General features: G+C 35.8%; 1 protein-coding gene across 7 annotated transcripts; it reads left to right on the plus strand.

The window, feature by feature from the left end:
* Positions 1 to 1,632: 1,632 nt before the first annotated feature.
* LOC105060451 (RNA-binding protein Y14A) lies at positions 1,633 to 24,298 on the plus strand. Of its 7 annotated transcripts, none has more exons than XR_012142833.1 (5): positions 1,633 to 1,979; positions 3,339 to 3,475; positions 6,729 to 6,874; positions 12,184 to 12,434; positions 12,533 to 12,876. XR_012142833.1 is itself a non-coding variant. In XM_073260935.1 (5 exons), the coding sequence occupies exons 1-5, from the start codon at positions 1,688 to 1,690 to the stop codon at positions 12,186 to 12,188; spliced, it is 633 nt and encodes a 210-aa protein (XP_073117036.1). In that variant the 5' UTR covers positions 1,634 to 1,687; the 3' UTR covers positions 12,189 to 12,876. The 7 variants fall into 7 exon arrangements, 6 of the variants coding, with proteins under 6 accessions (XP_029116378.1, XP_073117035.1, XP_073117036.1 ...); XM_073260935.1 differs by adding an exon at positions 11,944 to 11,996 and having other exon boundaries at positions 1,634 to 1,979; positions 12,184 to 12,876; XM_029260545.2 differs by having other exon boundaries at positions 12,184 to 12,876.
* The last annotated feature ends 572 nt before the right edge of the window (positions 24,299 to 24,870 follow it).

The following is a 24,870-nucleotide window of genomic DNA, read 5'->3' on the forward strand; positions in this document are numbered from 1 at the left end:
TCTCTAAAACTCTAAAAAGGACTAAATTGGAGCCTCGACCTAGATGATAAGCTGAAGAGCACCCCCAAGATGTTAGACCTATCTAGTCCTCAGATATAAAAAGAGGACATGCTCCACTATCTCATTCTCCAACACGCAAAAGGGCAGAAGGACTAGAGGTTTATACTTCTATCCCTCAGAATAGACCTAGTAGAGAGGCGACCCCAGACAATCTTCCATAGAAGCAGGCTCATTCTTGGATGTACTCCAGTCCTCCAAATCCATCCAGCATCCAATCACCTAGTGGGCTCCCCCCGATATAGTCAATAAAAATTGGCAGTCACCACTATTAGCGTGCAAGATGATCTCACATACATGACTGCTATAGATGAGAACCATTTGGAAGAGCACGCACTCTCCAAGCTACTCTTGAAGAGATGAGCTACCACCAAAGGGCTCTAATATCTACCATCCAGATGGAACAAGTCACAAATCCTCACAGAGTCCCCAACCTCAAAAGAAGGTCAGCAATCCACAAATCCTATAGGAGGTTCACAGACTAACCATCCCCCACGAGTCATCTCGTCTGAACAATCATATCTAGAGCCCATGCACAGATCTCTCTCCATAAGAATGAACAACCCTAGCCAATCTAGATATAACTGTCTACTGATCATGTACCATACCAAGATGATTTTTTTTTTAGCCTTGAAAGAGAGTGAGCTATCTCTGCTCCTTTTCTAACTACCATTCTTCTTGTATTGTACATGCTATAGTGAGGTTTCTACCCGGATATAATCAGTTATTTCAACATACCCTCCCTCCTTCAAGTTTTCAGCTGAAATTCAATACCTCTCCAGCATTATAAGTGCATGGTAGGCTTTGAACAAACACAATTTGCTCTTGCTAATTTAGCTTGCTGCAGCATTCAGCTTTCCTGTGATTTTGCAATGTGGCCATCAACAACTTTGCATGTGTTATCTTCTTTGGTGATGGGCCCTACATATTGGCCAAGATATCAATTTATTGGCCAAAAGATTAGCTAATTATTTTTCATTTTTTTACATAAATACTTAATTAATAAAATATTCAACTAAATCTCTCAAATTACAATTAATATTCAACTGAATTTCTTTATATTTTTTTTTCCCCAAAGAAAATGGTTCTTGATCAAGAGAAATTATTGGTTAGAATGGTTGTACCATGTGTAGTCTAGACCATCCAATAATAGATCAGCATATCATCTATTAGTGAAAAAAATTATACGGTTATCTAAGCTTGATTGAAAATTTTAAATAAAAAAATAAAGTTTCACACTTAATTATGATTGGACAACTAATAACTTTTACTGTTTTGAGTTCACTCTATTGGATGGTATACTGATCTATAATTAAATGGTCTAAGATATATATATATATATATATATATATATATATATATATATATATATATATATATATATATATATATATATATATGTGTGTGTGTGTGTGTGTATGTGTTTGTGGTAGAATCATTCTAACCGATAATTTCTCCTTGATCAGAGGTTTCCAAAAACCTTGGTTGAGTTAGAATTGGCTGATCACAATCCCATGGTAAAGTGCACACTGGCTGGGCCTAAAACCCCCAGACCCAACCTAAAAGGCCATGACGAGTTCGCTCTTATTCTTTTCCTTTCTGAAGCGAACGCAGAAAGGAGGTGGTGAAGATGGCCGCGAGCGCAGGGGACGTCGAAGTGGTAGATTTCGAGCCGGACGACGACGACCTCATGGACGAGGATGCCGCCGCCCACGCGGACGCCTCCCCTACGGCCACTGCCCCCAAGCTTCGCTCCGCCGTCACCGGCGGCGCCTCCTCCTTCGCCTTCGGCGAGACCCGGAAGACCAAAGGGAGGGGCTTCCGCGAGGATGCGGGACCCGACCAAGGCAGCCGCCTTGCCGCCCGGGACTTCGATTCCCTCGACTCCGATGGCGGGCCCGGCCCCCAGCGATGTGTGTTTAATCCGTCCACTCTCCCTTGCTTTTTCCTTTCATTTACATGTTATTCATTTTTGAGTACTTCTAATGTTGTTTCTCTTGTTCTTGTTCTTCTGTGTTTCTATGCTCTTGATTTGCTTGCCATATTATACTGTGCCTGGGGCTTATTTGTTTGGAAATGGTGGTAAATAAAGATGTTCACAGGGAATATCTAGTATTGAAGTTGTGTATTTTCATATTGAGGCATTAATTTGGTGTATATTTTTAAGTAGATAGAAAATTCATGAATCTCATTCTTTTTTTTCTACATAAACAGCTTCTATTCAACAATGCTAATAACTATAATTTTGTTGAAGACAGTTGTAAAAGAGTAAATTATAGAGAGATAGAGAGATTGTACCCTTAGGTTTCTTAAACCATGCTTTTTTGTTTTTTCGTAAGTTAAACCCATTCTTCAAAGGGCTTTCTTTTCTTTGTGAATCTAAATGTATATCTTGTAATATAAAGCCATTGAGACGCCTTCAACCTAGTTCCATTTTAAAATACCAAGCTATATATAAACATGTTTGATGCTAGTTTTGGAATCTAAAAGCTATAACTTTCAATATAAAGCCATGTTGAAGCATTCAACCTAGTTCCATTTTTAAATACCATAGATGGATGCTATAGAGCTATATATCAACATGTTTGTGCTAGTTTTTATGCTGAACATCGACAAAATTGCCTGACACTCATAGGTGCCTGTAGTTGTCCCTTGCTATTCATAATAGAAACAGCAGACTGTAACCTTTCATTTTGGCTAACATGTAGAAAAAAGTATGGTGCCTGCGAGTATCACAGTGGAGGGTAGAAAAGGTGAAATATTCAGATTGCCATTCTTTGGACACAGCAGGCTGTTTTCTTACCTATGGTGGAAGAATTAGCTCCTATGTTATAATACAGTATAATACGTACCAATACTCGATGACTCAATGACAAGTTTAATAAAATTCAACTTTTTAAGAGCATTCTTTCTGGTGATCTGGTTGTGTTTTCCCTTGCTTCTGAGGTCCATTGTCTTGTGACAATAACTACATGTGAATTATCTTGTGGCTCTCTTATCTCACAGCTTATTATGAGATGCTGCTTGTGTTTGCCTATATTCTACTCCTGTTGATGGACATTCCTAGTTTAATTAGATCGGTATTTATTTCCAAGTTTAGCACAAAGCTGTTACTTTTCTTTACTTTTTTTTCTTTTTTTTCTTTTTTTTCTTTTTTTTCTTTTTTCGCAAACATAAGAATAGTCTCATGATCTTGAGACTACATATTTGTTTCTGAACAACTAATTTTTGCAACAGATAGCATTACTTTTAGCTAACCTGTATTACACACCTGTATACAGCTGTTGAGGGATGGATTGTGCTGGTCACTGGGGTTCATGAAGAGGCACAAGAAGATGATGTCCATAATGCCTTCCGTGAATTTGGCCAAGTCAAGAACTTGCATCTCAATCTTAACCGTCGCACTGGATTTGTGAAGGTAAGTAAATTTCATTCGAAGAGACATCACTTGTATAACTGCCCTGATAAGTATTGTTGACACTGAGAACTCTCTTCTACATGGCTAGATATGTACAATATATCCTTTCTACTCTCCATTTTTCTTAAGTGGGGACCTCCCTAACTCTTTGTAAGTAGGAGACACAAGCCCATGCCAAATGGTCCTCAAGCTTCAACTACCACATGGAAACTCTTCAATTGGATTCTATCATAGAGTATTCCAGCTTGATGCATTCATACTTCTTTAGAAGCCAACCCTTTTTTTCTTTACGTGAATGTTAGTGGTAATTAATGCAGTTTTTTCTTTTATCATTCCTTTGAGCACGTCTTCAAGATTTCTTTTGCATGGATAGGGACCATAGGTAGAGGTCGCAATGCTTAACCGTTTAACCTATTTAACTTGATTCAACCCATTATAGATCAGGTTAGCTTACCTATTTCTTATTCCGATCTAGATTTTTGACCCATTTATAAACAAATCTAGTTCGGGTCAACAGATTTTTAATCTATCCTGTATTCAACCTAACCCTTATCTGGTATGACCTAACCCCACTACCACCCCCAACCTCAAGAGAAGGGTTTCTTCTTTGTATGTGGTTCACTTGTGATGTAAGTCTTATTCGTTGAACCACCGACACCTACATAATCATGGTTCTGAACAAGTTTTTATGTGAGCCATGACACTTTTGTGCTTTCCCATGTACTTCGCAAATCTTTTTGATGTCTCTACAGTTTCCTTAGGACAATTTTTACTGTTTTCATGACCACCAACGAAATGTTGGATTTGCATTATTTCTTCGTTATAGCTATTCTCATAAATCGCATTTGATGCAAGTTCTTGTCTCTAATGTCTTGCCAAAATGATTGGGCTTGGTCCTTTTCTGCACTTCCTAAAGAAGGCATTTTTGTTTCCTTGATAAAAAATCAAACATGCAAGAAGGAAGAGGAACAGTGGAATTCTATCAACACCATATCCATCATACAAACTAATCCAAAAAAAATACCACAAGGTGATACAAAAACATTTTTCTTTCAATCATGTCAATGCCTAGAGAAAACATGTTATTAGGTTGAAGGATGTTTGTGCTCCAAAACAGAGCTTATATGACTACACTAGCATAAAAAACATAGAACTAAAATCTTAATGTTCTACTTGCTAAAAGAGCTCTATTTGTGGTGGCAATAAAGCCCTACTTTTTTAAGTTTATTCAGAAGAAAACAAGTTCTTTTATCTTTGTTAATTGATTTGGATACCAAAATACATGAGGATTTGAAATTAATATCAAATTTGAAAATAAATATGAATATTTTGGATTTTTGTGCTGAAAAGCTGCATGGGGAACAAAGATATGATCCCAAAGGCAATTATATCTAAAGACGAGGTGAATCCTTAAGCTTAGATAAAGTATATTAAAAGAAAGCAAAGATAAAAGGGAATTCAATTTCTTCCAATCATTATCAAAGTTAACATGTGCCATCTCCACTCTTGTTATAACTAAAAAAAATGATAAGTTCTATCATTGGGATTCCTTGATTTTTTTAAGACACCTCTAGGCTTTTTTCTTAAAAATAAGAAAAGAAAAGATGCAAACAAGATGCTTTGAAAGTTTAAAAAGAGCCAAAAAAAATTTGTACTATTATGGAACCATTGTCATTTTCTTGTTGAAACAAGATAGACTTTGTTTGTCTCATATGATATTTTCTTTTAGTTGTTTTGATTTTAACTCTTATCTTTCAAAGCTTTTATCCCTATTATCAGTTTAATGTTTAAACTCGAATTCCTAAATGCTAGAGGTCTGTTTGCTGTTGCTTCTGTTTTTGAAAAGTCATTTTTAAAAAAAATCACTTTCATTTTAAGTTCTTAAATCTTAAATAAAAGGTACATTTTTGTATTTGGTGATCCCATATAGAACTACCTTTTAGGATGAGCTTACATGCTTGGAAGACAAGGAGCGAGCTCACAAGAGCAAAAGCCAAAAGCTAGTTTTTTTTTCCACTTTCTCCTAAAGGACACTTTTTGGCTTATGCTTCTTGTTGGACTTCCCAATTGTTGTTCGGAAGCACTTGATTTTTTTAAGAAAGTACTTATTTGACTTTACAAGTCAGAAAAGAACATTCTTTTAAGCAACACCAAGCAACTTCAAGTTTCTCTTAAGGATTAAATGCTGGTGGCAATGTAATTTTGGCACTTTTACAGAAAGTAACATGTCATGCTGTGCTGTCCCATGTCAATGCTTCGCGAGCATGGGAGCTCGCCAAGCATTACTGCTGCTGATTTTATGCTAATGCCATGTTCAGTAAGGTACTGGCATATTACGTTTCACATGCCAAATGACTTGTAAAATTATGGCTCCTCTATGACTACTACTGATGCACAAATGTTGTTAAAATCAGGATCAAGTCATAAGTCCTGGAGGGGTTAGATTGGATTGGATCTTGGATCATAGATCGTAAGGTTTTCTCTGAATTCTTTGAAAAACTATAAAATATAATAGAATTAAGGACTGAAATATGAGTCAGCTATAAAGTAGATGAACTGAAGATAAAAAGCCATCCATACAATAAGTCTGCTTTACACGATCATTAGCTTATGTGTAACATATTTGATGAAGCAAATACGTGCCTGATTTTTTGAGATATTGGTATATTACCTATAAATTCAATTATACTTTTAGCTAGAATTTTTTTAGCTAAACAAGATTTAAGATATTACTTGGAAAGCTATGAAGTTTGCTTCATATTTTTAACTCCATGGACTCCAATTACAGGCTTTCTGATCTTACTACTCAAGACCTGTATAATTTTAGAAGTCATATAGTCAAATAAATTATAGAAAATGGACTTACACATAATGCTATATGCGAATAGCATAATTAAATTGGATCTTATGCTCAAAGAGATTGTAGGCACCATAATACATTTCTATATCTTATGATCCTGATCTCAATCCATGGATGAGATTCAGATCATTTATCTCAATCTTGATTTGGATCTTGAATTGTAAGATTTAACAACAATGGATGCAAATGCTAGAAGTTTTACTATTTTTTTCATTTATGCATTTTAGGATTTGTTGATGATCACGTCCAGTGGTTTAGGTTTTTGTTATTCATTGTCATTGCATTTGGTAGCAGGTTATATAGCCTTAACCTTCCACCCTTTGCATTTGTATGTAATTTCTGTTTCTTTCCTTGACTGCTGCAGGTGCATTAAAATTTGAATGTTTCTTTCAGGGTTATGCGCTGATTGAATATGAGAACTTCAAGGAAGCACAAGATGCAATTACAATGCTGAATGGAACCGAGCTCCTCACACAAACCATATATGTTGACTGGGCATTTAGCAAAGGTCCTATCAGGCGCAGAAACATGGGGAGGAGGTAAGCTTTTATCTTCAAGTAATTTGTATTCTTTGCATGTAGTGTGTGTCGTTTAGTCAGATTTTCACTTTCAGTTGGTTGGTCTGAAGTTTCAAATTTAATTTGATATGCAAAGTTTATACCTCCAAATTGGGTATTGTGCAGATTATACATAATTGTCGTTGCTATTACTTTCTTTTTCCTTTTATGATGTGTATACATTTCAAAACTTGAGTTTTCTGGAGCTTCTCTATTTGTTACATTAGATAGTTTTTAGGCTCATAGTAATGTTGCTCCATTGTGATCTGGGTGTCACATGTTTGAAACACATAATAGCCTTTGTGCATGCAGGGTAAGGCTGCATGCATCTAACCCTCCTAGATCTTGTAGTGTCAGGAGCCTTGTGCACCGGATCACTTTTTTTGAGATTGTGCTTTGGCGCAACAATAAGATTGCTGCATTGTGATTTGGATATCACAGGTTCAAAACACAGATTTACCTTCTCTACATACAGGGTTAAGGTTGTGTACATCTGGCCTTTTTCAGAGCCTGCGATGATAGGAGCCTTGTCTTACTGGGCCTGCCTTTTGTGGTTTTTTTTATTTGTATGTGATTTAACATTATCTCCTTTTGTTTTGTGGGCAAAGCATATGGACGGTGGCTGTCAGCCTCTTCCTTTTCAATCAGTCATTGAGATGACATCTCATATGTATGGGTGATAATTCAGATTTGAGTATGAAAAACAAATTCTTTATCATACTGATATAATTTAAAGTTTTTTTATCAGTTTAATACAGATTCCAACTTATTTACAAAAATAATGCAAAAGTTATAAAATACTAAATGACTTTTTTTTTGAAAAAATATCATTTGAAATGGCGTTTCTTTGATCCAAGTCAGCGTGAAATCCAGTCCAAAAAAAAAAAAAAAATGAAAGCACCATTGTGAATGATGTTTCTTCTAAAAAAATATCATTCAAAATAACGTTTTTAGAAACGTCATTCAACATGATATTTATATATTTTTATATATATAAAAAAAATCTCAATGTCTCCTTCTCGATCCTTCTTCTCCAACGATGCCTCTTCTTCGATCCTTCTTCTCTGACGACGCCCCCTCTCCGATCCGTTCCAGTAAGTCGCCGCCCCCCTTCCCCTCTTCTCCCCCCCTCGCCTCTCTTCCTTCTCTCTCCCTCTTCCCCTCTTCCTCTCCCGACCCCCATCCGACAGCACCCCCCTGGCCGGCTGCCCCTCCCCCTCACTGGCTGCTCCCTCCTCCCCCCATCCGACACCCCCCCGGCCTCCCACTGGCTGACCCCTCCACCACCCATCCAACACCCCCTCCCCCCTCCACCCGTCGGCTGCCCCTGCTGGCCCTCTCTTCTCTCTCCCTCTGTGCAGTTGGCCATTCGTCCGACGCCCCCACCCACACTGCACCGCCCTTCCTCTTCCTTCTCTCTCTCCTTTTGAATATTTTCAGTCATTTTTTTTTTGTTAATGTATTCGTTAATTTGATGTATCTATTAATGTATTAATATTGTTTGTTATATTATTGAAAATCGATCGAAATCTGATTTTTTCTAAAATTTGATTAAAAAATTTAAATATATTGCATTGCATAGAATCATAGATCCATCTCTTGATTAATGTACATATTTTACGACATCCATACATTTATATATTTTTATATGGATGAAAAAATTATGTACATTAGTCAATTAACTGTCCAGTTTAGACAGTTTAGAAATTATAATTAATTTTATAAGTAATTACAGTAATCAAACGATACACAGAAGATTCGAAAGAAATTTTAGACAGTATTTTTTTTTAATTTTTTTCACACATCTTCAGTCATGTAGGGAGAACTAAGGAAAAATATTTTTGAAATTTCTCTTGAATCCTATTGCGTATCATTTGATTACTATAATTATCTATAAAATTAATACAATTCCTAAATGTGATAGAACCTATCTTTACCTATTAGTTGATGATAGGATACATTTATTATGTAAGCCATTTTATTAAAATAATTATTAATATTAAATATTTTGATTTTAATATTTTCAAAATTTTTTGAAAAAATGGCCAATGTTCGGGTTCGTCTACTATTGTATTATGATAGCACAATAGAAAATGACGAAGATGGTGTGCAGTACAGTTAGCTTGCAAGCCGGATGGTTAGACTGTCTTCATCATTATCACGTCAAGAATTATTGGACCATCTATACAATGGTATTCCTATAAACAGAAAAAAAAATATAAAATCAAATTAAGATGGAGATCTTCAAATTTATCAGGATAGTTAATGCAGAGCAAATATATTTTAGTTCCAATTGATGATGATGAAGATGTTTAAGAAATGTTGATATTTCCTTTGAAATTTTTAAAATATCGATATATTGAATTATATATTGAAAAGGAAGATGTATCCTCTATTGAAAATACTACTCAAACAATGGTATCGAGGTTTGGATACTTTAATAGGCTTTTAACCCAAGAGGACAATACCTCTGGACCTTCTTCACCTTTCGTAAGTCCAATGATGCGAACCATTAGTGTTGAGGCCATATTTGTAGAACAGCATTCTAATACTGTTGATCCTAATTGTCCAATTATTCAAAGTCCTATAGTGACTTCTCCTATAGTGATTTCGTCTATAGTGACTTCTTTTATGTTAGAAGTAGCAGTAAGTGTGGGATACGACACTCAAATAGAGGACGATGATTGGGTCAGTATTGAAATAAATTTTGATAATCGAGGTTTTGAATCAGATGAGAATGAGGCGGATGAAGAATGACTTAATGAGGACAGTAACAATGATGAAGATGAACATGGTGATAAAGATAATCAGTCCGATATTGTAGGAGAACTTGAACCCCATTTGCATTAAGATGATAATGTAGGAGAATCCGAACTTCATTTGCATGAACCTCGATAATTTTTTAGCAACTTAAATTTAGATCAAGATGATGGTGTTAGTGCTGGTCGAAGATTGAACTCTGACTCAGTTTTGGAATATCTCGATGACTGAATTTTCTATAGATATGATGTTTCAAAATAAAGATGAGCTAAAGAGAGATGTTGATCTTTATCACATTCAAAAACATCAGACATACAATGTAGTTCAGTCATATTCAAAGTTGTAGTCCATACGATGTGCATCATCTCATACTAAACAAAAATATAAATAAAGGCTTCGATATCACATACGATGTGCATTATCCACACTATGCTTTTCAGATCGCAAGATATGAGGATTGTTACACTTATTTGTTTACGGGATTGAGTCGAGACCACAAACATATCAGTGGAAGGATAATTGACATACTAGTCCGACATTTGGTTGAGAAAGATCCAAGTGTTAAAGTTGAAGCTATTGTGGCAATCGTTAATTAGCAATTTCAATCTACAGTGTCATATAGGAAAACGTAGTGTGGAAAACAGAAAGCATTGGTAGATATTTATGGAGAATGGGAGCCGTTTTATGCAAAATTATCTTATTATATGGCTGCACTCCAAAATGTAAATTCCGACACTGTTGTTTCATGAGATTTCTTTCCAACTGGGAATTTCAATGTGTGGATTTTAAATTATATTTTTTAGACTTTCCAACCATCCATCCAAGGTTGGAGTTACTGTCGTTCTGTGATCGGCATCAATGACACGCACTTGTATGGGAAGCTTAAACGTAAGATACTAATTGCAACAGGAGTTGATGCAGAGAATGAAATTTATCCCTTAGCATATGTAATTGTGGATGAGAAGACGACTGTTTGTTGGAGTTGATTTTTTTTTTTCGGCTCAGGACACATGTCGCACAAGATAGAAATGGAATATCTAATTTCTGACAAACTTTCAGGTATATTGACTGTCATTGCAGATGAGTCTATTGAATGGAGTCTGCCACGTGTCTATCATCGATACTACTTAAGACATATCTGCAGCAATTTCAACACTCACTTTAAAAATGCACAACTCAAATGAGTAGTATGGCAAGCAAGGAGCATTCATCAAGTTTGCAAGCTGGACTTTATCATGGGTAGGATCAAGACAGTGAATGTAGAGGCTTGGAATTGGCTGTCTGAGTTGTAACCAGAGAAATGGACATTGGCACATGATGCCGGTATGTGTTATGGTATTTTAACTACAAATTTGTCGGAGATTTTTAACAGTGTCTTATGAAGAGCTAGAAATATGTCAATTACAGCTTGTGTTCAAATGACATTTTACCGTCTTGTGAAATATTTTAATATGAGACGTATCCAAGCTTCAAGATATGTGCAGGAGAATCCAAATAGTTTTTTTACTCCTCATGTTGCAATTAAGATTGCAGAAAATTCAGTTAAAGCTAACTAGCATACTGTAACAGCATTCAATATCCAACGAGATATATATAAAGTACTTTCGAGGAGAGTAAGTGTAGGATTAAGAGGTGGAGGAAATTCCCAAACGTGACTTTGTGACAAAAAATATTTTCGTGGAAAGTCGAGCATCTATAGATATCCTTATTCACACATTTTAACTGTGTGAAGAAATTACTGTATATTTTAGTAGATTCGTAAATGATACATACACAGTTGCGGCATATATAAATGCTTGGAGTGATGAATTTTATCCATTACGATATGAAGATTATTGGATGTCCACACATATGTTCACATGTATTCCTGATCATCATCGTTTGAGACCTAAGCAGAAAGATAGGTCAAAGTTAACAAAACTATGAAATGAGATGGATGATAGGTAAATAAAAAATAAGAATCATTGTGGCATTTGTAGAGAACAGGATCATGATCGTCATCGCTGTCCTAGGTTACTTCCACACACATCAACTTCAAGTAGTGGAAGATATTAAAAGTAGCAGATATATTGCTCTATGTATTTTTAGAGTTATGTATTAAATTATATATTTTCGATAGTTGAACTGTTGTGTAATCTATGCTCAAATTGTGTATTATTCTATCCATTATTCTATGTATGATTGCAAAGTTATATTTATCATAAAATGAATTAGTATCATATTTTTTATGCTCTAATACACTCGGGATGTATGTTATTATTTTAGAGTCATTAGTGTGTTATGGCTTACAGTATTACAGTATCGATCATCGGACAGCTTCAGTATGCAGTTTCAGAATACGAGGGTAAGAGTTCTACTGTGCGTATGTTAGTAAGGCCTAAAAAATTATGTTTTATGTCAATCTTATATTCAATTTCAATTCATTAAGTCTTCATTTTACTTCTCATCGTTAATGCAAAATATTTTATATAACTATATTATATCTTTATTTTATGATCTATAATGTATTGCTAATTTTTTTTGTTATGTAGATTAATCGTTTGTCAGGTCTTCTATTGGATACTCGTCGTGCTCTATCTACGATTGATAAGGACGAGCGGATCCGGATACTGCAGGAGATGGAGAAATTATGCTTCGAGATATTGACGGCGATTGGAGCATTCTATGTGTCAGATATGAAATATACACCGTCACTACGTGCTTCAGATATGCCAGCACCACGTATTTCGCAGATGTCACCATCACATGCTGCACATATGTCACCATTTTTTGATCCACAAATGTCAGGACCTTCATCTTCCTACATGCCCCAAATGACAGCATCGAATTCGAGTTGGCATCATGACTTTTCATCTGAGTGGTCTGATCTTTTTGTTACAGATCCATCATTGGATCCATATGAGAAGGTTGAGGAGGTCACTCAGCTCGTAGATGCTCCAACAACATCTATTATTCTTGATATGCATGCTCAGGAGATGTCCACTATTTATAGGAGGGGAGCCATCACAGGTGACACAAGAGCAGGAGTGACCGTTGAGGATCTTCGTGAGAAGGTCTAAGCGGCCACGGGCACCACGACACTCTTGTGGGACTTAGTATTTTTTGAATTTGTAGTATTGTGAGATTTGTTTTGTAAATTATATATTTTTGTCCTATCTTATATTATTCATTATTGTTTCTATCAGAGTTTTAGATATTTTGCTTGTTTAATTCAAGTATTAGGATGCTGTATGGTTTGTCATGATCTTCAGATGTGTCTCAAAAAAAGTTGAGGAAGAAAATATCACGTTAAAAGAGTTATCTAAATTAATTTAAAAAATAATATCATGCATCAAAAAAGTATAAATAATTATTAAAAAATATATCACGCATTCAAAAAAATTAGTTTAAAAAATATAAATAAAATATATCACGCATCGAAGGTTAAGGTGAAGAAAAAAATTATTTTAGAAACATCATTTGGATATATGCCATCATTTTTTGATCCACAGATGTTAGGATCTTCATCTTCCTACATGCCTCAGATGACAGCATCGGATTTGAGTTGGCATCATGACTCTTCATCTGAGTGGTCTGATCTTTTTGTTATAAGTCCATCATTGGATCCAGATGAGGAGGTTGAGAAGTTCACTCAGTTCGATGCTCCAGTAGCACCTATTATTCCTGGTATGTATGATCCAGAGACGTCCACTAATATAGGAGAGGGGCCATCACAAGCGACACAGGAACAGAAGCGATCGTGGAGGACCTTCGTGAGAAGATCCAGCGGTCACGAGCACCACGACGTCCTTATGAGATTTAGTATTTTTTGAATTTGTAGTATTGTAGGATTTTTTTTTTGTAAACTGTATATTTTTGTTCTATCTTATATTATTCATTATTATTTCTATTGGAGTTTTAGATATTTTGCTTGTTTAATTCAAGTGTTAGGATGCTCTATGGTTTGTCATGATCTTCAGATGTGTCTCAAAAAAAAGTTGAGAAAAAAAATATCACGTTAAAAGAGTTATCTAATTTAGTTTAAAAAATAATATTATGCATTAAAAAAGTATAAATAATAATGAAAAAATATATTACGCATCCAAAAAAATTGATTTAAAAAATATAAATAAAATATATCAAGCACCGAAGGTTAAGGTGAAGAAAAAAAATTACCTTAGAAATAATATTTGGATATATGCCATCACTTTTTGATCTACAGATGTTAGTGCCTTCGTCTTCCTACATGTCCCAAATGATAGCACCGGATCTTAGTTGGCATTACTCTTCATCTGAGTGGTCTGATTTTTTTGTTACAAGTCGATCATTGGATCCAGATGAAAGGGTTGAGGGGGTCACTTAGCTCGTAGATGCTCCAGCAGCACCTATTATTCCTGATATATGTGCTCAGGAGACGTCCATTAATATAGGAGAAAGGCCATCACAGGTGACACAGGAGCAGGAGCGACCATTGAGGACCTTTGTGAGAAGGTCCAAGCGGCCATGGGCACTACGACGCTCTTGTGGGACTTAATATTTTTTAGATTTATAGTACTATAGGATTTTTTTTATAAACTGTATATTTTTGTTCTATCTTATATTATTTATTATTATTTTTATCAGAGTTATAGATATTTTGCTTGTTTAATTCAAGTGTTAGGATGCTATATGGTTTGTCATGATCTTTAGATGTGTCTCGAAAAAAGGTCGAAGAAAAAAATGTCACATTAAAAGAGCTATCTAAATTAGTTTAAAAAATAATATAATGTACCAAAAAGATATAAATAATAATAAAAAAATATATCATATCTAAAAAAATTAGTTTAAAAAATATAAATAAAACATATCACAGGTTAAAGTGCGATGAAAAAAATAGAAATGCTATGTTGAATGATGTTTTGAGAAACATCATATTGAATGACGTTTTGAGAAATGCCATATGGCATGGCACTTTGAAAAGCGCCATCATGAATAGTATTTTTGAAAGTGCCATTCATAATGGTGCTTTCAGAAGCGTCATTCACAATGACACTTTTTTTTGTGACTGAATTTCACGTAGATGGCTGATTTGGATCAAAGAAACACCATTTCAAATAGCATTTTTTAAGAAAAACGCTATTTGAATGGCATTTTATAACTTTTATATCATTGTTGTAAAAAAGTTAGAATCTACATTAAATTGATAAAAAAAATTTAAATTGCATTAGTACGGTAAAGGACTCTGAAAAACAAGCTCTAATCTAATGGGTGTAGGTTTGGCGAGTTCTTTACCATACTGATGCAATTTAAAAAAAATTTTACCAGTTTAATGCAGATTCTAACTTTTTTACAATAATGATGCAAAAATTATAAAACGTCATTTGAAATGGGATTTTTCTTGAGAAAACATCATTTGAAATGGTATTTCTTTGATCCAAGTCACCCAGCTACGTGGAATCCAGCCACAAAATGCCATTCAAGATGGCGTTTCTAATTTTTTTTCTTCACACCTCAACCTGTGATATGTTTTATTTATATTTTTTAAACTAATTTTTTTGGATGCGATATATTTTCTCATTATTATTTATATTTTTTTTATGCATGATATTATGTTTTAAACTAATATAAATAGTTTTTTAACATGACATTTTTTTTCCAACTTTTTTTCGAGATACATCTAAAGATCATTACAAACCATCTAGCATCATAACATTTGAAATTAAACAAGCAATATACCTAAAACTCTGATAGAAATAATAATTAATAATATAAGATAAAACAAAAATATACAGTTTACCCAAAAAATCCCATAGTACTACAAATCCAAAAAATATTAAGTCCCACAAGGGCGTCGTGGTGCCCGTGGCCACTTGGACCTTTTCATGAAGGTCCTCAATGGTCGCTCCGCTCCTATGTCACCTATGATGGCCCCTCTCCTATATCAGTGAACGTCTCCTGAGCATGCATATCAGAAATAATAGATGCTGCTGGAGCATTTACAACCTGAGTGACCCCCTCAATCTCCTCATCTGGATCCAATGATGGATCTGTAACAAAAAGATCAGACCACTCAGATAAAGAGTCATGATGCCAACTCGGATCTGATGCTGTCATCTGAGATATATAGGAAGATAAAGGCCCTGACATCTGGGGACTAAAAAGTGGTAGCATATGTCCAAATGATGTTTTTAAGGTAATTTTTTTTCTTCATCTTAACCTTCGGTGCATGATATACTTTATTATATTTTTTAAAATAACTTTTTTGGATGCATAATATATTTTTTATTATTATTTATATTTTTTTGATGCATGATACTATTTTTTAAACTAATTTAGATAGCTCTTTTAATATGACATTTTCTTTCTCAACCTTTTTTCGAAACACATCTGAAGATCATCACAAATCTATAGCATCCTTACACTTGAATTAAACAAGCAAAATATCTAAAACTCTGATAGAAATAATAATAAATAATATAAAATACAATAAAAATATACAGTTTACAAAAAAAATTCCATAGTACTATAAATCCAACAAATACTAAGTCCCACAAGGACGTCGTGGTGCCCATGACCGCTTGGACCTTCTCACAAAGCTCTTCAACGATCGCTCTTACTCCTATGTCACCTGTGATGACCCTTCTCCTATAACAGTGGACGTCTTCTGAGTATGCATATCAGGAATAATATGTGCTACTGGAGCATCTACGAGCTAAGTGACCCTCAACCCCCTCATATGGATCCAATGATGGACTTGTAACAAAAAAATCAGATCACTCAGATGAAGAGTCATGATGCCAACTTGGACCCGATGCTGTCATCTAAGGCATGTAGGAAGATGAAGACCTTAGCATCTGTGGATCAAAAAATGATGGCATAAGTGCAGCATGTGATGATGACATCTACGGAATACATGGTGCTGGTATATCTGAAGCTTGTGGTGATAGTGTATATCTCATATCTGCCGCATAGGATTCTCCAATCACCGTCAATATCTCTAAATATGATCTCTCCATCTCCTATAGTATCCGAATCTGTTCGTCCTCATCAATCATAGATAAAGCACGACGAGTGTCCAACATAAGACCCGACAAATGATCAGTCTACATAACAAAAAAAAATTAGCAATATATTATAGATCATAAAATAAAAATATAATATAGTTATATAAAATATTTTGCATTAACGATGAGAAGTAAAATGAAGACTTAATGAATTGAAATTGAATATAAGATTGACATAAAATATAATTTTTAAGGCCTTACCAACATGTGCACCGTAGAACTCTCACCCTCGTATCCTAAAACTGCATACTGAGACTATCCGATGATCGATACTATAATGCTAAGAAATCAAATCATATAATCTTCGATATATGAATGACCTCCCAATATGTGATCACCATAAACTATATGATCTCATCGTGCATTCCAAATGGTGATATACTGTGCATATCTGATACGCCAATCAATATGAGCTCTTCCTCGTCGATCAATACGATGAAGTAGCTAGCTGATATCAAACTGCTCTAAGATGCCCTGAATTCGGCCAAACTACCATAGCACACGATCTGGAAGGTACCACTCCACCACATCAAAATAAATAAGCGGTACCTTAGCAATCCATATATCATGTCCATCTATGCAACTCTGTGGTAATATGGATAATATCTGATCTGTGTATGGCTCCCACAAAAATTGATAGAGTTAAAAACAAAATCAAATTAGTAAGCTCATTTTTTAATAAACTATGAATACTATAAAATAATATTTGTACATAAATTAAAATTATCCATCTACGTATATCAATCAATGTATCCAGCTGACATCTATAAACTCGTGCCATCTTTATCGATACATGGTGAACGTCGAATGCAACATTTCATTTGCTCGACAGAATGTTCACATTAATTGAATTTCATCGGATTAAAAACAGTAGTAAGTTGCAAATAATGGAATTAATATTTGTATACCTATATCCCCAAGGTGCATCTAATTTGAATGGAACATCGGAGTCATGCTGCTCTGGTGGCATCTAAAACAACTGTCTCTGCAATGGACTGATAGTCGGCATCCTCTCCCATGTCCAAATCTGTCAATTCAAAAAAAAATCATATATGATATGCCCAATCAGAACTATAATAGAATATAGAAAATTAAAATTTGTATATCACATACCTGCAATAATACAAAATAATCTCTGACTGGTCTGCTGCAGAACCCCGACACATAGCTCTATACAGGCAAGCTAGTACTGCACTGCCCCAACTGAGCCTACGAGTGAAATCTAAATCCTCTAATAACGGTAAAAATATCAACTTCACCTTGTTAGATGAAGTATCAGGCAAAAGAGCACCCTCTAATAATCGCAGTATGTAGCCCCTGATATACTATCGCACCATCTCCTCAGGTGCATAATCTCCAATGTGGAAATATCGATAATGATCATTTAAACACTCTATCCTCAATCGTGAATGATTAAAAAACTATATCTCGGGCTAAAATCCTAGAAATCGATAGCACATATGCTGTCACTTTGGAATGCTAAGAGTGGAATCAACTCCTGTAACTGCCTCATCATCAACTAATAGTCCGGTGAGGATACTAACATGCTGTAATGTGATGGTCGTCTCACCGAATGAAATATGAAATGTGTCTCTGGACGTCATCTCTCAAGTAAGACAGTAATAAGATCAACATCCATCTGTATCCGCCCAATCCGATAGACTCCATAAAACCTCAGATATCGTAAATAATCTATAACTCTATCTGGAATATCCTCCATCCTCCATATGTCAGCATCGACTCATCGTAATCGAAGGTATCTGGGCTCCTGCAATAATATAGAATAATTAGATAACATGTATCTCTCAAACAAGATTTTTTTTTTAAAATATAAATAGTAAGATTAAGAATATAATGCTTATATTGCCATCTAGGATGGTCTGTGAGCGATGGGTCTCCCGCAATGTAAGAATACTGCAGTCTCGAGGGTCCAGATGCCATCCCTCGTAAGCCATAATACACTAATAACTCTAAAATAATTACATACATCCCAAGAGTATTAGAGCATAAGAAATATGATACTAATTCATTTTATGATAAATATAACTCTGCAATCATACATAGAACAATGGATAGAATAATATACAATTTGAACATAGATTACACAATAGTTCAACTATCGAAAATATATAATTTAATACATAACTCTAAAAATACATAGAGCAATATATCTGCTGCCTTTTAATATCTTCTACTTCTTGAAGTTGATGTGTGTGGAAGTAACCTAGGACAGCGATGACGATCATGATCCTGTTCCCTACAAATGCCATAATGATTCTTGTTTTTTATTTGCCTATCATCCATCTCATTTCGTAGTTTTGTTGACTTTGACCTGTCTTTCTGTTTAGGTCTCAAACAATGATGATCAGGAATACATGTGAACATATGTGTGGACATCCAATAATCTTCATGTTGTAATGGATAAAATTCATCACTCCAAGCATTCATATATGCCGCAACTGTGTATGCATCGTCCACGAATCCACTAAAATGTACAATAATTTTTTGACACAACTAAAATGTGTGAACAAAGATATCTATAGATGCTCCACTTTCCATAAGAATATTTTCTGTCACTTGAAGTCACAGTTTGAAAATTTTCTCCACCTCTTAACTCTGCACTTGCTCTCCTCATAAGCACTTCATATATGCCTTGTTGGATATTGAATGTTGTTACTATATGCTGGTTAGCTTTAACTTGATCTTTTGCAATCTTAATTGCAACATGAGGAGTAAAAAAACTATTTGGGTTCTTCTATACATATCTTGAAGCTTGGACACATCTTATATTAAAATATTTCACAAGATGGTAAAATGTCATTTGAACACAAGCTGTAATTGGCATATTTCTAGCTTCTCGTAAGATACTATTAAAAATCTCCGATAAATTTGTAGTTAAAACACCATAGCGCATGCCGGCATCATATGCCAATGTCCACTTCTCTGGTTCCAACTCAGACAGCCAACTCCAAGCCTCTACATTCACTGTCTTGATTCTACCCATGATAAAGTTGAGCTTGCGAACTTGATGAGTGCTCTCTGCTTGCCATATTGCTCTTTTGAGCTGTGCATTTTTAAAGTGAGTGTTGAAATTGCTGTAGATTTATCTTAAACAGTATCGATGATAGGCATGTGACCGACTCCATCCAATAGACTCATCTACAATGGTATTCAATATACCTGAATGTCTGTCAGAAATTAGACATATTCTATTTCTATCTTGTACGATATATATCTTGAGCCGAAAAAGAAATCAACTCGAACTAGCAGTCGTTTCCTCATCCACAATTGCATATGCTAAGGGATAAATTTCATTCTCTACGTCAACTCCTATTGCAATTAGCATCTTACCTTTAAACTTTCCATACAAATGCATGCCATCGATGCTGATCACAGGACAGCAGTGCCTCCAACCTAGATGGATGGTAGGAAAGCTCAAAAAATATAATTTAAAACCCGCACAATGAAATTTCTAGTTGGGAAGAAATTTCATGAAACAATAGTGCTAGAGTTTGCATTTTGGACTACAACCATATAATAGGATAATTTTGCATAAGACGGCTCTCATTCTCCATAAATATCAACCAATACCTTTTGTTTTCCATACCATGCTTTCCTGTATGACACTGCATATTGAAATTGCTCATTAACAGCTGCCACAATAGCTTCAACTTTAACACCTGGATCTTTCTCAACCAAATATCGGACTAGTGTACCAATCATTCTTCCACTGACATATTTGTGGTCTCGACTCAATCTCGTAAACAAACAAGTGTGACAACCCTCATATTTTGTGATCTGAAAATATTTATATTTTTTTCAAAATTGTAGCACGAAGCCTCTATTTACATTATTGTTCAGTATGTGATGATGCACATCGTATGGACCATAACTTTGAATGTGACTGAACTACATTGTATATCCAATACTTTCGAATGTGCTAAAGATCAACAACTCTCTTTAGCTCATTTTTACTCTGAAATATCAGACCTATAGAAAATTCAGTCATTGAGGAGTTCTAAAATTGAGAGTCGGAGTTCAATCTTCGACTAGCACTAACACCATCATCTTGAATTTAAGTTGTTAAAAAATTATGGAGGTTCATGCAAACGAGGTTCAGATTCTCCTACATTATCATCTTCATGCAAACGAGATTCAAGTTCTCCTATAATATCAGGCTGATTATCTTCATCACCTTCTTCATCTTCATTATTGTTACTATCCTCATCAAGCCATTCTTCATCAGTCTCATTCTTATCTGATCCAAAACCTTGATTATCAGAATTTATTCCAGTGCTGACCTAACCATCGTTCCCTATTTGAGTGTCGTATCCTACACTTACTGCTACTTCCAGCATAGAAGAAGTCATCATAGACAAAATCACCATAGAAGATTTTACTATAGAGCTTTAAATAATTGGACAACTAGGGCCAACAGTATTAGAATACTGTTCTGCAAATATGGCCTCAACACTAATGGTTTGCACCATTGGACTTACGAAAGGTGAAGAAGATCCAGGGGTATTGTCCTCTTGGGTTAAAAGTCTACTAAAGTATCCAAACCTTAGAACCATCATTTGAGTAGTATTTTCAGTAGATGGTACATCTTTCTTTTCAATATATAATTTAATATATCGGTATTCTGAAAATTTTAAAAAAAATGTCAGCATTTTTTGGACATCTTCATCATCTTCAATTGGAACTAAAAATATACTTGCTCTTCATTAACTATCCCGATAAATTAGGAGATCTCCACCTTAATTTGATTTCATATTTTTCTTTGTCTCTAAGAATATCACTGTATAGATGGTCCAATAATTCTTGATATGATAATGATGAAGACAGTCTAACCATCCGACTTGCAGACTGACTGTACTGCATGCCATCTTTGTTATTTTCTATTGTGCCATCATAATACAATAGTAGACGAATCCGAGCATTGGCCATTTTCTCAAAAAATTCTGACAATATTAAAATCAAAATATTTAATATTAATAATTATTTTAATAAAATAGTTTACATAATAAATGCATCCTATCATCAACTAATAGGTAAAGATAGGTCATATCTCATTCAAGAACTGCATTAATTTTATAGGTAATTACAGTAATCAAACGATATGCAATAGGATTCGAAAAAAATTTCGACAGTTTTTTTCCTTAGTTCTCTCCATACGACTGGAGATGTATGAGGAGAACTAAGAAAAAATACTATCCAAAATTTTTTTCAAATCCTCTATATATTGTTTGATTACTATAATTACCTATAGAATTAATTGTAATTTTCAAACTGTCCAAACTGGACAGTCAATTGACCAATGTACATAATTCTTCCATCCGTATAAAAATATATAAATGTACGGATGCCGTAAAATATGTACATCAATCAAGAGATAGTTCTACGGTTCTATGCAATACAATATATTTAAATTTTTTAATCAAATTTTAGAAAAAAATCAAATTTTGATCGATTTTCAATAATATAACAAATAATATTAATATATTAACAGATACATTAGTAAAAAAGAAAAAAATGACTAAAAAAATCTAAAAGGAGAGAGAGAAGGAAGAGGAAGGGGGATGTGGTGTGGGTGGGGGGCATTGGATGGGAGGGGGAGGGGGCGTCGGACGGGTGGCCGGTCGGGCAGAGGGAGAGAGAAGAGAGGGCTAGCAGGGGGAGGGGGCAGCCGGATGGGGGGTGTCGAATGGGGGAGGGGGCAGCCGGTGGGGGGGGAGAGGAGGTTGTCGGATGGGAGGAGGAGGGGGCAGTCGGCGGGGGAGGGGGCAACCGACGGGAGGCGGGGGGGGTGTCGGATGGGGGGAGGAGGCGGGGGTGGGAGGGAAGGGGGCAGCTGGTGGGGGGGGGGTGTCAAATGGGGGGAGGAGGGGGCATCCAGCCCGGGGGGGGGGGGAATCGACGGGCGGCGAGGGGGCTGTCGGATGGGGGGAGGAGGGGGCCGAGGGAGGAAGAGGGAGAGAGAAGGAAGAGGGATGGGGGGAAGAAGAGGGGGAGGGGGGCGACGGCTTACCAGAACAGATCGGGGAGGAGATGTCGTTGGAGAAGAAGGATCGGGGAGGGAGCGTCGTTGGAGAAGAAGGATCGAGAAGGAGACGTTGATGTTATATATATATATATATATATATATATATATATATATATATATATATATATATATATATATATATATATATATATAAACGTCATTTTGAATGACGTTTTTAGAAGAAACGTCATTTTAAATGGCATTTCTAAAAATGCCATTCAAAATGGTATTTTTTTAGAAGAAGTGCCATTCACAATGACGCTTTCACTTTTTTTTTTTGCTTACTTCGATCAAATAAACGTCATTTTAAATGGCGTTTTCTCAAAAAAAATGCCATTTGAAATGGCATTTTATAACTTTTGCATCATTCTTGTAAATAAGTTGGAATCTGCGCACATTAAACTGATAAAAAAAATTTTAAATTATATCAGTATGGTAAAGAACTCCAAGTTTGGCTCCCCAATATCAAATATGAAACCTTGTTGGGTTGGGCCTGGGTATAGGCTGATTCAGACCTGCAATCCATTGGCCAACTCGATAGTATATATGAATTCATGCATAATTACATGATGAAAATAATTCTCTTTCATTTAGTGATCTCAGCTGAGACGACTATTTATCCCTTTGCTTCCAAGAGTATCCCAGAATTTTTATTTCCTTCTCATGATGGAGAACATGACAAGTGATGTCAATGAGTGTCTGTGCAATGGACATGTGCACGAGGTTCATTAATTCCAATGAGTATCAGGTTCCGCCCTTGGCTCCTCATGCTTGCAATTTTGGCTCACCTCATTCTAACGATGGGTCCTAGAAACAACCCAGCAGATTTGTGTAGTAACCTAAAACCTGACTAAAGACCAATTATATTTCGGGTTCACCATGAGTATAGGATTGTAAATTGCATTCGGATCTGACTCATGTAATTTATGTTTCGATATGGATAAGTGAAAGCCAACCCAAACCTGAATCATTGCCATCTTTAGTTATTTCATTACCATATTGAAATTAACAAGATGAATTGGTGATTTTTTTTTTTGTATTTTCTTTCGTATCATTCCTGATTTTTCTAGATTTATCAAGCACCAGGTGAAATGATGATAGTGATACTTGTTATTTATTTAAACCAACTCCACCTACTTTCATACTCTAGCAATATTGCAACTTCCTAGTTTCCATTTTCAATGATGTCCATTAAGTAGCTTTTCATTCAACTTTCCATAGTGATAAGAAACGTCCGAGAAGTACTCCATATTTAAGCATTGCTTTATCTCTTTCCACAGGTCACCGCGCGCTCGCCGTTCCAGGAGCCCCTCAAGGAGGAGATATTGAAGCTATATTATTTTATTGAGAATGAGATTTGGATGTCATTAATATTTCCAACAGGTCGAGGCCAGCAGGATACAAGACCCAAGAGACAGGAGGCTGCACTATGAAAAGTCTGGAAACACCTGTTTGTAGGGGTTTAGGTAGACAATGCAGTATGCTTTATGACCAACCTTGTGTTTAGTCTCTAGGCTTCTTTCTCTGACCATTGTCACCTGTTAAATTATATATTTGTTGCATCCAAGACTTTCAAGGCTATATGTGTTTATTTTGCTGGAGTGACATGTTGAATCTGTATTACCATTCACAATTTTATGTCCGTGGTAGCCAGGTATTTGTGTTTACCATCTTTTCGGTAAATCTAAGTAGATCTGTCAATGGATCAAGTTCGGATCGGAATCCGAATATCCAGACCCAGATCCGATCTTAATTACCTGGATTCGAATACCTGACGGGTCTGGTCTTAAAGTATCAGACCCGGATTCTAATGGATCCCAGATATCCGGATTTGATTTCGAGATTCGAAACTCCTCGTTACAGACAGCTCAGATGGCACCGAAGACAATGCGAGGCAGAGGGAAGGGATGTGGAGCAACGGAGCCACGGAAGGCAGTGGTGGAGGGGGAGAGGCAGCCCGGATGGCAGCGAAGATCATGCGAGGCAGAGGGAGGGGGAGTGGATCTCGTGGGGGAGAGGTAGTCCGGATCTCCTCTATCCACGGCCTTGGTACCGGGGTCTGACCGCTAGCGAGCATGGGTGTTCACGACAAAGGAGGTCTTGGCCCCACGATAGAAATCGAGCATGGGGGCGAAGATGGCACGATCGTAGCT

This window comes from Elaeis guineensis, chromosome 7, assembly GCF_000442705.2.
Source record: "Elaeis guineensis isolate ETL-2024a chromosome 7, EG11, whole genome shotgun sequence".
In the NCBI taxonomy this organism is placed as follows: Eukaryota; Viridiplantae; Streptophyta; class Magnoliopsida; order Arecales; family Arecaceae; genus Elaeis; species Elaeis guineensis.